At 42.1% G+C, this 14,431-nt stretch overlaps 1 protein-coding gene across 1 annotated transcript in view; it reads right to left on the bottom strand.

Annotated features, from left to right (window-relative positions):
* The window catches only part of ESR2 (estrogen receptor 2), a 52,962-nt gene that overhangs the window by 16,048 nt on the left and 22,483 nt on the right, over window positions 1-14,431 (bottom strand). The window contains exons 6-7 of the mRNA XM_059693982.1: window positions 11,499-11,795; window positions 7,296-7,434 (exon numbers count right to left, since the gene is read on the bottom strand). Of these exons, the coding sequence (XP_059549965.1) occupies window positions 7,296-7,434; window positions 11,499-11,795 (436 nt within the window). The remainder of the gene's footprint in view (window positions 1-7,295; window positions 7,435-11,498; window positions 11,796-14,431) is intronic.

Here is a 14,431-nt window from a genome sequence, read left to right as displayed (position 1 = left end):
TGGTCACTATGACACACATTGACCACCAGGGGGCAGACGCTCAATGCAGGAGCTGCCCCCTGGTGGTCAGTGCGCTCCCACAGGGGGAGCTCTGCTCAGCCACAAGCCAGGCTGACGGCTGCCAGCACAGCAGTGGTGGCGGGAGCCTCTTCCACCTTCTCAGCAGGGCTAAAAATGTCCGACTGCAGCTTAGGCCTGGCTTCCCGCTGGCAAGTGGACATCCCCCAAGGGCTCCCAGGCTGCCAGAGGGATGTCTGACTGCCAGCTTGGGCCCACTCCCCCAGGGAGCGGGCCTAAGCCAGCAGGTGGACATCCTCCGAGGGGTCCCAGACTGCAAGAGGGCATAGGCCAGGCTGAGGGACATGCCCCCCCAGTGCACAAATTTTTGTGCACTGGGCCTCTAGTATATATACACACACCAGCGCACATGTGTGTGCACACACACACGCTCACCACCAACCCTAAGTAGTATAGGGGATTCATCTGAAATCAACTCTATTTATAGAAGTTATCACCAATGCCTAAGAATAGGTCCATAAACATTGAAATTAGTACCCTTTCCTCATTAAAATACATGCCATATTTAATGCAAATTCATATTTCAGAAATGAAGGAAGAGTTTACATCTTAGAGCATAAGCTTTGACAAATCCTGTAACTAACAGTAATCAGAACATGTATACCTCATGGAGAAGGTGAATTTCTAAGCCAGCTCTAAAGAGCTAAGTCTGATTGCTTTCTCTAGCAGGTGTGATAGCCAACCATTTCATTCACGGAGTGGCAAAGTTACAATACTTTATTTCACAGGCTGTAGAAAATAAATTAGCAATATAGGATCAATAAGGCACAATACCTCCTAAATGATACCCTAATAAAGTAACACATGGAGAGAATTATGCAGAACAGAGTGAGGAAGGACTTTAACAAATTAGTGAGCTCTATATAATTGTAACTACGATTGACAGTGAATTATGTGTAAGAAATTAGGACAGGATTAAAATATTTGAATTCACGACAGAGGGTATATGAGTTGAATGTTAAAATGTTGAAACAATATGTCAATCAAACCAGTCTACTCATGGTAAATTACTGCACACCATTTGTCCATAAACTAGTTATAAGTTAAAAAGTAGTAGTTCCATGGAAGAAGACTTGACTTTGGGTAGTAAACACACAATACAATATGTAGATGATGTATTATAAAATTGTACACTTGAAACATATATAATCTTATTAACCAATGTCACCCCAATAAATTCAATAAAAAAAATTTAAAGTAGCAGTTCCATATGGACTACCTTATTATTTGATAACCACATCGCTTTTATAAAAGAAAAATATTCTGTTTGATACCAAGGACAAAATGTTAGATGAGTAAGCCTCACTTTGGGGTATACTATTTTTGCCTACTTATATATCCACTGGCAGCATCCATGTGGCTGCAGACCTCAGTTTACCTCTGTGTGGATGGCAATGGGAAGAGGGGCTCAAGGCTCAGTGCATGGAAAGAACTTAAATATTGTACTCAAGTGAAAATGTGAGTACAAAAGGGAACTGAAAATTTAGAAGTGAAAATTCTGTTGGTACCTTGAAGAATATTTGGTACACAACTAATGTGGATGCAAACTCAGAGCATTCATAATTATGTGTATGATTCCATGAATCCCATAAACACTCATAATGGGGTCCAAGCCCAGATCCAAACCTCCTGACTTTTTAAATAACATTTAACATTAGACAGTTTTCTGTTTATGCTAAGGACACCAAGTGTCTTAGCATATATGATTTTTTTTTTTTTTTTTTTTTTTTTTTTTAGTAAATAGAAGCTCACATTCTGTGGTAGATCTTCATCTGAATTTGTGATTCTAGCAGTTACTGAAAGAACTACCTTGTTAGAAATAAGCTGAGTCAACCGGATTTTCCTCTCATCCTCAGTAAGTTCAAATTTTCTCTCTGCAGAAGCCTCAACAAGTATAAAGGGAAGCAGAAATTATATTCTCAGTCTCACAAATGGGTTAATTGTATTCACTGCTTATATGGTCATACCACCACTCGAAGGAAATCTGATAGGACAATTCACCAAAAGACAGTTATTTTAAGTAGTATGAAAATTATTTATTCACATTGTAAAAAAGATTCATAATAGAATGTCTTTATGGTGGATTTCATAATAGAATTTCCTTATGACTTTTTAAGTAAGTAGCATTTTGAATATTTTTGAATAAGCAACTCCTCCAAAAATATACTCATTACACAAAAACATATTTTTCTCTATATAATAAATGCACTAAAAATCTTAGATTTGAAATTCTAGACTTTACAGAGTCAATGTGTTAAAAACAATAATAGGAATGGCAACAAAAAATAACCATCCATAGGCACTCCAAAATAATGCCTGCTCAATGTCTGCATTTACAATTCCCAAAAACTCCTCTTCTATGGTCAAATAAACTAGATTTATGTTGTGAACAATACTTTCAAATATTTTTAAAGAGTAATGTGAGGCCCTGGCTGGTTTGGCTCAATGGATAGAGTGTCGGCCTATGGACCAAAGGATCCCAGGTTCAATTCCATTCAAGGGCATGTACCTACGTTGCAGGCTCCTCCCTGGCTCAGGCCCTGGTCAGGGCTCATGCAGGAGGCAACCAATCGATGTGTTTCTCTCACATCGATATTTCTGTCCTTCTCTCTCCCACTCTCTCTAAAAATCAATGGCAAATTAAAATAGCAATGGCATATTTCACAGACCTAGAACAAACTTTCCAAAAATTCATCTGGAATAAAAAAAGACCCCGAATAGCTGCAGCAATCCTGAAAAAGAACAAAGTAGGTGGGATCTCAATACCAGATATCAAGCGGTATTACAAAGCCACTGTTCTCAAAACTGCTTGGTACTGGCACAAAAACAGACATATAGATCAACTGAATAGAATAGAGAGCCCAGAAATCGACCTGAACCAATATGCTCAATTAATATTTGACAAAGGAGGCAAGAACATACAATGGAGTCAAGACAGTCTCTTCAATAAATGGTGTTGGGAAAATTGGATAGATACATGCAAAAAAATGAAACTAGACCACCAACTTACACCATACACAAAAATAAACTCAAAATGGATAAAGGACTTAAATGTAAGATGGGAAACCATAAAAATATTAGAGGAATACAAAGGCAACAAAATCTCAGACATATACCGAAGCCATATCTTCACCGATACAGCTCCTGGGGCATTGGAAACTAAAGAGAAAATAAACAAATGGGACTACATCAAAATAATAAGCTTTTGCACAGCAAAAGAAACCATCAACAAAACAACAAGAAAGCCCACTGCATGGGAGAACATATTTGCCAATGATATCACCGATAAGGGTTTAATCTCCAACATTTATAGGGAACTCATACAACTTAACAAAAGGAAGATTAAACAATCCAATCAAAAAATAGGCAAAGGACCTAAATAGACACTTCTCAAAAGAGGACATTCAGAAAGCCAAGAGACATATGAAAACATGCTCAAAGTCACTAATCATCCGAGAAATGCAAATCAAAACAACAATGAGGTACCATCTCACACCTGTCAGACTGGCTATCATCAACAAATCAACAAACAACAAGTGCTGGAGAGGATGTGGAGAAAAAGGAACACTCGTGCACTGCTGGTGGGAATGCAGACTGGTGCAGCCACTATGGAAGACAGTATGGAGTTTCCTCAAAAAGTTAAAAATGGAACTCCCATTTGACCCAGTGATCCCACTTCTAGGAATATATCCCAAGAAAACAGAAACACCAATCAGAAAGGATGTATGCACCCCTATGTTCATAGCAGCACAATTCACCATAGCTAAGATCTGGAAACAGCCTAAGTGCTCATCAGCAGATGAATAGATTAGAAAACTGTGGTACATCTACACGATGGAATACTATGCTGCTGTAAAAAGAAGGAATTCTTACCATTTGCAACAGCATGGATGGAACTGGAGAGCATTATGCTAAGTGAAATAAGCCAGTCAGAGAAAGATAAATACCACATGATCTCACTCATTTATGGATAATAAAGACCATTATAAACTGATGAGCAAAAATAGATATAGAGGCAGAACAGCATCAAACAGACTGTCAAACTACAGCAGGAAGGCTGGGGAGGGTTGGGGGGCGGGAAGAGGGGGTAAGAGATCAACCGAAGGACTTGTATGCATGCATATAAGCATAACCAATGGACATAAGACACTGAGGGGTAGGGGAGCCCGGGGGAATGTCAAGGGGAGAAAAAAAAAGTAGACCTATGTAATACTCTTTGTAATACTTTAAGCAATAAAAAAAAAGAAAAAGAAAAAATAAAAATCAATAGCAAGTATCTTCAGGTGAGGATTAAAAAAAAAAAGAGTAACGTGAGTCTGTTAAAATAGTATCTTTAAAAAATGACTTCTGGCGCCCCCATTCCCTGAAGCACACCTGTGCCTTTTCTTTTCCCTTCCCTCTTCCCCCTCCCCTATGTTGCCCCCCTCACCGCCACAAATGACTTCTTTGGGTTTTTTCTATTAACTAAAAGCTGCACTTAAAATTTATCTAGAATTTGTGTCAATTTATAGTAACTTATACACATACTTATAGAAGTTAAAGAGCCCATACAAAGAGGAGAGTGAATTGTACTAAAAACTAGGAATGAGCCAGTCATTGAAAATAAACACTAAGTATGGCATCAATTTAGAAATCAAGACAAAAAATTAAAATGCCTTAATCCTAAATCTGAAAATTTATTGGTTCATCAAGGGACAGCACTTCCTCCAGCACTAACTTCTAGGAGAATTGTGTGTGTGTGTGTGTGTGTGTGTGTGTGAAGGGGGAAATGAATGTGGCTTTAAACACCAAGTGGAACGTAATGAATGAATGAATGAACGAACGAACGAACAGGAGGGATGGCTTGATTGGCTGCTTAGCCTTTCAGCCTGCTTCACAACATGGTACCATGAAATGACAACAGGTATAGGTTTCTGAAGTGGGCAGGGAATAGAATAGAGTTGTTCTGAGACAAAAGTAGAAAGTTAGTTTGCCTTTTAGCCTCCTCCTCTTCCCCCCTCCAGTTCTCTATCCAACTGAGAGTCATGTACTGTTGTGGTTAAGAGCGTGGATTTCACAGCCAAACCTTCAAGTCCAGCCCTACCATTTACTACTCTATAACTGTCAGAATTACCTAACCTCCCATTCTCATACCTGAAGGATAGAGATAATAATGGTGCTTACCCAGAAAGGGCTATTGTGAAGATGAGTAAACACATGTCAAATGTGAAAGATGGTGCCTAGCCCTGGCTGGTTTGGCTTGGTGGATAGGATGTCAGCCTGGGGACTGAGGGATCCCGGGTTCGATTCCAGTCAAGGGCACATGCCTGGGTTGTGGGCTCGGTCCCCAGTGGGGGGCGTGCAGGAGGCAGCCGATCAATGACATTTCAATCTCTCTCTCCATCTTCCTTCCTCTCTGAAATCAATAAAAAATAAAAATAAAAATAAAAGATGGGCTGTAGCCAGTTTGGCTCAGTGGATAGAGTGTCGGCCTGAGGACTGAAAAGTCCTAGGTTCGATTCCGGTCAAGGGCAAGTACCTTGGTTGCGGGCACATCCCCAGTGAGGGGTGTGCAGGAGGCAGCTGATCAATGTTTCTCTCTCATCGATGTTTCTAATTCCCTATCCCTCTCCCTTCCTCTCTGTAAAAAATCAATAAAATATATTAAATAAAATTAAAAAAAAGATGGTGCCTGGCACACACAAGCCAGTAAGTTAGCTAGTTTTATTGTTACTAGAGGGTCCTGCCTGTCCTAGGCTTTCAGAACCTTTCTCCGTGGTTTACCATCTGGGCTTGCTCCTGCTTCAGCCACATTCCCTATTCCAGCTCCTCCCAAAGGCTCTGTTCTCTACCCAAACACCTCTCATTACTTACAGTACCCTTTGCCAAAGGTGTCGTGCATGACAGGTAAAATGGGTGCTAACATCTTGGGGATACTTTTCATCTGCCTCACATGATGATCTAAAAAGGTAACACCAAGAGCTGGGGCAGATAGTTTCCATTCACAGCACTAGGTACCTTCTCCTCTGCAGAGTCAAATGTGACTGAACATTCAACACTAGAACTTTTTTGAAATGTGGAAGTTAATTGCCACGGAAATTTTCACATTACTCAAGTTTGCACCAAGGAAGTATTCTATTTTACCTACTAAAATGCTTGAGTGTCGTCTAGTCCAGATTTCCGTCCACGAATAGTTCACCTAAGCTAGTGAGAAATTGGCTCCTTTTCTGTGCCATCTTTTAAAAAAACTAAATGCAATCAAGTTATAGCATTCCCCAATTTCTGTTAACTTTCATCTGGTTTTAATAACCATTCCTTGCCCTAACCCAGTGATGGCGAACCTATGACACGTGTGTCAGAGGTGACAAGCGAACTCGTTTTTTTGGTTGATTTTTCTTTGTTAAATGGCATTTAAATATATAAAATAAATATCAAAAATATAAGTCTTTGTTTTACTATGGTTGCAAATATCAAAAATTTTCTATATGTGACACGGCACCAGAGTTAAGTTAGGGCTTTTCAAAATGCTGACACGCCGAGCTCAAAAGGTTCGCCATAACCAGTTTGGCTCAGTGGATAGAGCGTTGGCCTGTGGACTGAAGGGTCCCAGGTTCGATTCTGGTCAAGGGCATGTACCTTGGTTGCGGGCACATCCCAGTAGGAGGTGTGCAGGAGGCAGCTGATCGATGTTTCTCTCTCGTTGATGTTTCTAATTCTCTATCTCTCTCCCTTCTTCTCTGTAAAATCAATAAAACATATTTAAAAAAATAATAACCATTCCTTCCACTGCTTTTGCCAAAAATACTATATAGTATAAGCAATTAGAATGAGTTAAAGAATGTTACAATGAACCTGGCAGGTTGTAAGAATTTTATCACCTATCCAGATAGCTGGCAATGTAATTGGTCCTGACGGGTGGAAAGAACCGCATGACAACTTAAAATTATAACCTGAAAATGGAACTTTTAAACAGAAAAATCTGAATTGATTTATCTACACTTGGTGGCCACATACCCTGCAGAACACAGGCCCCCCATTATGGCTGCCACACTAAGAATGAGTCATAGGACACTGAATCTTTGTACCCATTCTCTCCTTTTCTGGTTCTTGACCCAATGAAGGAGCTCATGACATTATAATCCTCTTAATTGCCCTTCGAGGTGAGAGATTTTAATTGCAGCCCCAGGATGCCATGCTTCACTCAAGGCAGAAAAGAAACACAGTGCATTTTTTCTCACCTGTCCAGAACAAGGTCTGGAGCAAAGATGAGCTTGCCAGGGTGGTCGATGGAGCGCCACATCAGCCCCACCATTAGCACCTCCATCCAGCAGTTTTCCAAGAGCCGCACTTGGTCGTACAGGCTGAGTTCCACAAAGCCTGGGGAAAGCGAGAGGCTGTGAGACACGCCCGCCCTCCTCCGCAGCTCCCCGTTTCTCTAGGAACAGAAGAGCAACTTTTCAAAAGCTTTGAAAACACAGATATAAGGATCTATATTTTTAAAATGTGGTTAAATGTTGACCTAAGAAAGAAAGTTTTGAACTTAAGGTGTGCGACTCACAATTTTCAGTCCTGAACCCCTTCTAGGAATACATATACTTCATTTAGCATTTATAAAGGACTGTTATCTGGGCGTATACAGCTCCGCAGACAGATGCTAGTAAAGAACAGGAAGCTGGGACCAATCTTTGTTGGTTATATCCCAATAACTGCCCTGCACTGCTGAGAAAGGTAACTCGGGCTGCCAGCCAGAGGGGCTGCCTGTCTGGCCCCGTCCATGATCGCGGCTCGGGGGAGTGAGGGGCATGCAAAGAGAGCAGGGCCGGCCCCTGTAGAAAGTCAAGGCTTCGACTGAAAGAATTTTTCTGATTGCTTAAGATTTCCCATCCAATGTTAGAATCACACTTCTCTGCGTAGGAGTGCTGACCTAGGCTATTCTATCCTGAAGAGCAAATATAAAAACTTATAACAACTGAAGCGGGTCCCGACAGCCTGATAGCCTAATAGCACGCATTAGTCAAAGAGCTGGAAAGTAAACAGGTAATCTCTAGGGAGATGAGCACTTCAAAAGTAAAGCAAAGCTCGCTGATGCTTTCTCCACCAGCCATGATAAAAGGAGCCGGCAGTGTAATATAAAGACAGTCACCAAACCCACGGCCTCGGCGTGCAATGGGCTCCAGTTAAAAGTCCCGGCTCGGCCTCTCCCCAGCTAGGTACTTAATCTCCTTTTAAGTCTTTGTTTTCTTATAAGCCCAATAGGGGTAGCAATGCCTGCCTCTGAGAATTCCCTACAGGTACAATCTCATCATCCTCACTTTACAGATGAGGAAACTGTGGCACAGGGAGCGCCTGTGGTTCAAATCCTTGACAATTATAATGCAAATCTTCACACAGAAGAATGAACGGAGTGATGAATGGAAAGATGGACAGATCCTTTCCAAAGCCACATTCTAACCTCAATTCAGGTTCCTATGATGTGTACACATTCCGATCTCACCCACAGTTATAGACAATAAGCCTACCAACGGAGACCAAGCTTTTTATACTGGTAGATATTCAACAAGATCAAGGGTAGGTGATATTTTTTTGGTTTGGACAATGACTGTATCAGCTGAGAGGTCAGGGGAGGAAGGGCTCACACCTTCAGACTATGCCTAAGTTTTCTGAAAACTTTTCAAAATACCAGGCTTGAAGAGGGTCTGATGCAGCGTTAGAGTTAGGCTACGGCACAAAGAAGCTGCACGAGTCTCAGCAATAACTAATTTCACCACTGCTTTCTACCTGGGGTTCTGAGAAATAGTGTTTGGAAAACAGATAGAGCAAAAGCTAGAGGAAAGTGCATCAGTATTGTCTCCTATGGGAAAGAGAAGAAAAAATAATATAATTCTGGCAAAGGTGATGCTAGACTATCGAGACAGAACTGGAAACCAGAAAATCCTCAGGGAACTCAAAAGCCAAGAAATGATCCCAAGAGATACTATTACCCTAGGCCTGGGTCCCACAGCTCTTTACCCCCAACTGCTCTTCACCAGCTTTTTAACACTTCCAGTCTTTCCAGTTCGCCCAATGTGGGTGCTGCCCCCAAGGCCATGGGAATTGTCCCTAGTTGCTTAAAACTTGGAGAGAGAACTCATTTTTAGATGTCTGTAAAGATGTGCAAGGAGAAGTCCTTTCGAAGGGTGATGGGTTGCTGCCAGTCTAGTTTAGCCCAGCCATGGGCAAACTACGGCCCGTGGGCCGGATCCGGCCCGTTTGAAATGAATAAAACTAAAAAACAAAAAAGACCGTACCTTTTATGTAATGACTAGGGGCCCGGTGCACGAAATTCGTGCACTGGGTGTGTGTTGGGAGGGGAGTGTCCCTCAGCCCAGCCTGCCCCCTCTCACATACTGGGAGCCCTCAGGCGTTGACCCCCATCACCCTCTGATCGCCTGATCGGCCCCTTGCCCAGGCCTGACGCCTCCGCCAGAGGTGTCAGGCTTGGACAGGGGACCCCCATCTCCCCCTGATCACTGGCTCTGGCCCCCGCCCAGGCCTGAGGCCTCTGGCCCAGGAATCATGCCTGGGCAGGGGACCCCCATCTCCCTCTGATCGCTTGCTCCACCCCCCGCCCAAGCCTGACGCCTCTGACCCAGGCTTCAGGCCTGGGCAAGGGGACCATCATATCCCCCCAATCCCCGGCTCCGCCCCCCGCCCAGGCCTGATGCCTCGGCCAGAGGAGTTGACCCTCATCACCCTCGGATCACCAATCACCGGATCGGCCCCTTGACCAGGCCTGAGGCCTCCGGCAGAGGTGTCAGGCCTGGGCAGGGGACTCCCAGCTCCCTGCGGTTGCAGGCTCCGCCCCTTCCCAGGCCTAACGCCTCTGGCCTAGGCGTCCGGCCTGGGCAGCGGGGACCCGCAGCTGCAGCGGCCCCGCGATCGTGGGCTCCGCTTTAGGCCCAGGCAAGGGCCCCCTAGCTCCCGGGACTGCCAGCTTTGACCGTGCCCAGCTCCCATCGCTGGCTCCACCCCTACTTCCTGCTATCACTGGCCAGGGCGGCAAAGGCGCCTGATTATCCGATCATGGCTGGGGGGCAGGGCAAAGGCGGCCCCAGGGCCGCCTTTGCCCTGCCCCCAGCTCTTAGCTCCCCCCTGGGTTTCCAATCACTGTCAGTGGCAGGGGGCTTCTTCCTGCTTTCCCTTTCGCCTCCCTGCATTGTGCCTACATATGCAAATTAGCCGCCATCTTGTTGGCAGTTAACTGCCAATCTTAGTTCGCAGTTAACTGCCAATCATAGTTGGCAGTTAATTTGCATATAGCCCTGATTAGCCAATGAAAAGGGTATCGTCGTACGCCAATTACCATTTTTCTCTTTTATTAGATAGGATGTTTACTTTGAATTTATATTAGTTCACACAAACACTCCATCCATGCTTTTGTTCCGGCCCTCCGGTCCAGTTTAATAACCCATTGTGGCCCTCGAGTCAAAAAGTTTGCCCACCCCTGATCCTAGATTCATTCTCACAAAAAAACGCCAAGTCAAATAATAATTAGGTGGTAGTTTTAGTACAATGCAGTACTGCAGGTATGTAGTACCGAAGGCCTAAGGAAGAGATCACATTTCAGGCTGGAAAATACAGGCTCCAAGTGACCACTGTGAATCATCAAACCCATTTTTAACTTGATGGTATTTCAAGTTTACTGATGATTCACATTATTTCAGCTGCAGATTTACTCTCTTTGTCCATATATATTTATTCATTTACATACTACTAATTCTTTCTCTGCTGGAACAATAGCTTACAAATTCCTGCTAGGCATCTGACAAACCTTTTACTTGCACAATGGTCATACTGCACCCACTCCACCTCACCTGCCTACAACCTCCTCTCAATGTGAGGAGTCCACAGCCAGGAGACTGGTCAGTGTGGAGCCCAGATCCCTTCCTTTTAGAGCATGTTCCAGGTCCCAAAGCCCTCAAATTTCCTGCCCAAATGGCCCCAAGCCAATTTCCAGAGTCTGACAGGTCTCTGTCCTGGTCTATTGTCCCAGACAAGGCATGAGAGGTGACCAAAGGCTAGTGTCCATAGGACAGATGGACATGCAGGGTTGGGTGTGCACATGGCTAGGTGGATGCAGCTGGGGATGGGTAAAAAAGAGCTGGGAATAGAATAGAAGGGGCCCTCCATACACAAGCCTTTCTGCTCTGCCATGTCTGGTACAGAACCCAGAGGAGCCCAAGAATTCTAAATTGGAACCTGGCCACCCAGGCCATGTTGAAGGTGTAAATGTCGAGCTAGGAAGAAAGAACCTATTTCATTTACAGGTTATAAATCAAGCTGTCAAACTGTTAAACACAGAGACATCTCTTGTGGACCTCCATTTTGTACTCTTGCCCCGTAAATGTTAGGGGCAGGCCTTTCTACAAACACACAGAGAGCCAAGACCCAGAGAGCCCTACCCGGAATTTTCTTGGCCCAGCCGATCATGTGCACCAGTTCCTTGTCGGCCAGCTTGGTCAGGGACATCATCATGGAGGCCTCGGTGAAGGGCGCGCTGGGGCGGCTCACCAGCACCTTGGGCGGCTCCGCCTCCAGGAGCGTGAGCACCAGTTGTTCCGGGCTCAGGGCGCTCCACAGTAGCTCCTTCACTCGGCTCACATGTCCGTTTCTCTTGGCTTTGTTCAGACAGTGCAGCTGCTCATCGGGACTTCTCTGCCTCCGTACTATGCGGTACCCACACCGTTCCCTCCGGGAGCCTAAGTGGAGAGCAGATAACAGTGCTTTCCCCTGTCCCTCCCCGAACCCAGCATTCAAGTTCCCCGAGTAGCCAGGGTAAAAATGAGTCAATAACATCATTGTAGGACCAGAGTCCATTCTCAGAATGTGCCTTAGAACAGAAGCCCGACTTATTTTCTGGAGCCTGCAGGGCATGTACCAAAGATTATTATATTTGTGACTGTATTAGCAAAATCAGGAACATGAATTTCTAGGGACAATAGCCCAGAAGATCTTCAGGTCTCCATTTCAAGGTAATCTATGGATACTAAATCCATTTCCCTTTTAAAGAGTGATGACATATCTCAGTTGCCAAACCATGAAATTAGGAATTTTCTTCAAGCAGAAGATGGGGAAAAGTTAGGAAATGAACATTGATGTTTCCAAACAGTTATCAAACAATACACTTTTATAATACATTCTTAAAATGTTTGCATGCATGTGTTTGTGTATCAATATGTATGTGTATATATTCTTTTCAGGCACACAAAAAAAGTATATTTCAAATAATAAATTAATTTTAAAAAATCTGGAAAATATAGAAGAGCACAAATTTTGGCATGTTCTTTTAATGCTTTTTTTACTTTTCCATATTTTAATATATAAAATGATAATCATAATGTATATACTATGATAATTATAATGTATATACTATTATATAACCTGCTTTTTATAATAAAATTCAAAACTCATATATATCAAAACAACAAAAGCAACAAAACCTAGTCTACAAATACAATACCAAAATGTGATTGAAAGAAAAATAGAAATTGATAAATACACTAATATTATAATGAAATATTTTAACATGTCTTTCTCAGCACTTACAGAGAGAAATATAGGAGAAAATGTTCAGAAATCAGCTCAATGAACAAAGTTGATCTATAAAAACTTACGGACATTTGCAAAAATTATCACATACTATGTCATGAATAAAATCTTAACTAAAAATGTTCTCATATAGAGCATATTCTCTGACTACAATATAACAAAAATAGAAATTAACAATAAAAATATAACTTCCAAACCCCTACAAATTTGAACACAAAAGTTATTTCTAAAGATCCATTGATTACAGACCAATGTGAATTAAAATTAAGGAAGATATAAGTCTGAATGTCATTAGCATGGGTACAATTTTATATGAATTTTCACTCAAAGAAAAAAATCTAAAAGTTCAAATCTGCAAAATGTCTAGTTTCTGTATTACCAATATATTTATTCACTAAATTCAATTGTCCACATTTTTAAAAAATTTGTTAATTAGAAAGTATGAGAAAATTTTAATTACTTGCTCCCAAGAACATTTATCTGAATTTCCTCTTATCCTTGGCTAGTTGCAGTAGAAGGAAGGACTCCATCCATTTAGAGATATTTGAATCAAACCTATTACTAAAAGAATTACTAATAAAAGCCCAAAACATACTCACTTTATTAGTAATCAGATAGAGTGCTACAGACAGTTAAGATCAATTAATAACCCCATGGTAAAATGGAACAAAATGTTTGGTTTAAGAAAGTACCTTTCTGATCACACATTTCTTTTTTGTAGAGTATATGAGGATATGGAGTTTACATATAAAGAGAAATGTTTTGAATCCATACATTCAAATTTATTTGACCAACTTTTAATAATAAAGCACTTATATACCAGGCCCTGTACTAAGTTATGGGGATTCTGGGATCAGTCAAACAAAGCCTTTGACAAGGAACTCACATTTTTCTACCAAGGACATTTCTAGTGTCCTGATTATGACACTTTAATCTTGGCAGAGTCTATGTGCCTGTGAGTGAACCTAATGAGAAACCACCAAATGGTAGTGATCATCTACTGTAAGCTTCTATGCTGTTTATAGTACATAGATTATCTCATTCTGCCAACCGCCCTAGAGGACAGGTGCTGCTACTATCTCCAACGTATAAAGGAATAACCAGACACAGGAGATTGCAAATCACTTGCCCAAGATAGAAAAGCTAGAAAATAGCAGAAGCAGGATCTAAACCCAATCAGTAGTCTAAATCCCGAGCTGGCGCTTTAAATCACTCATTTATATCACCTCTCTAGCAAATTTCTTTCACGTATATTTCACCTGTATACCTGAAAAGATGTCTGAGAGATGCTGAGCTCTTGTCCCAACACAGATCAAGTACATGGCTATTCAGACTGTTTCCCCATTTACATTTCAGTGTATCCTTCCAGTGAAGCTAGTCTGAAGTTAGTCTGATGGGTGTCCTCCTGCCATTTAGACAACTATAGCAATACCTCAAAAGAAAAGAGAGAATTGGAAATGCAGAAGAAAAATATTGGTAACAGAAGAGACATGACTTCTGGATAAAAAAAAGGGAAGTGGAATGGTGCAGGAGAATCTAGAATGCGTATAGGATCCCTAATCCTCTAAGACTGGATAGAAGGAAGATTGTGAGTAGAGGGTTTAGGGGGAGGGTAGACAAGAAAAGTGCTGGGAAAGTAGAGAGGCGTCGTTCAGAAAATTCATTCCTAATTGTCCTTCTCAGGGTCAGTAAAGAGCCAAATATCCAACTGTTTATACATTAACCCATCTCATTTCTTCTGTAATCTCCAACGATATTTTTTCTTAGAAATTCCCTACCCAGTGAC

The sequence above is a fragment of the Myotis daubentonii genome, chromosome 1 (genome assembly GCF_963259705.1).
Source record: "Myotis daubentonii chromosome 1, mMyoDau2.1, whole genome shotgun sequence".
NCBI classification, from domain to species: Eukaryota; Metazoa; Chordata; class Mammalia; order Chiroptera; family Vespertilionidae; genus Myotis; species Myotis daubentonii.
This window is presented reverse-complemented; position numbering and strand designations above follow the sequence as displayed.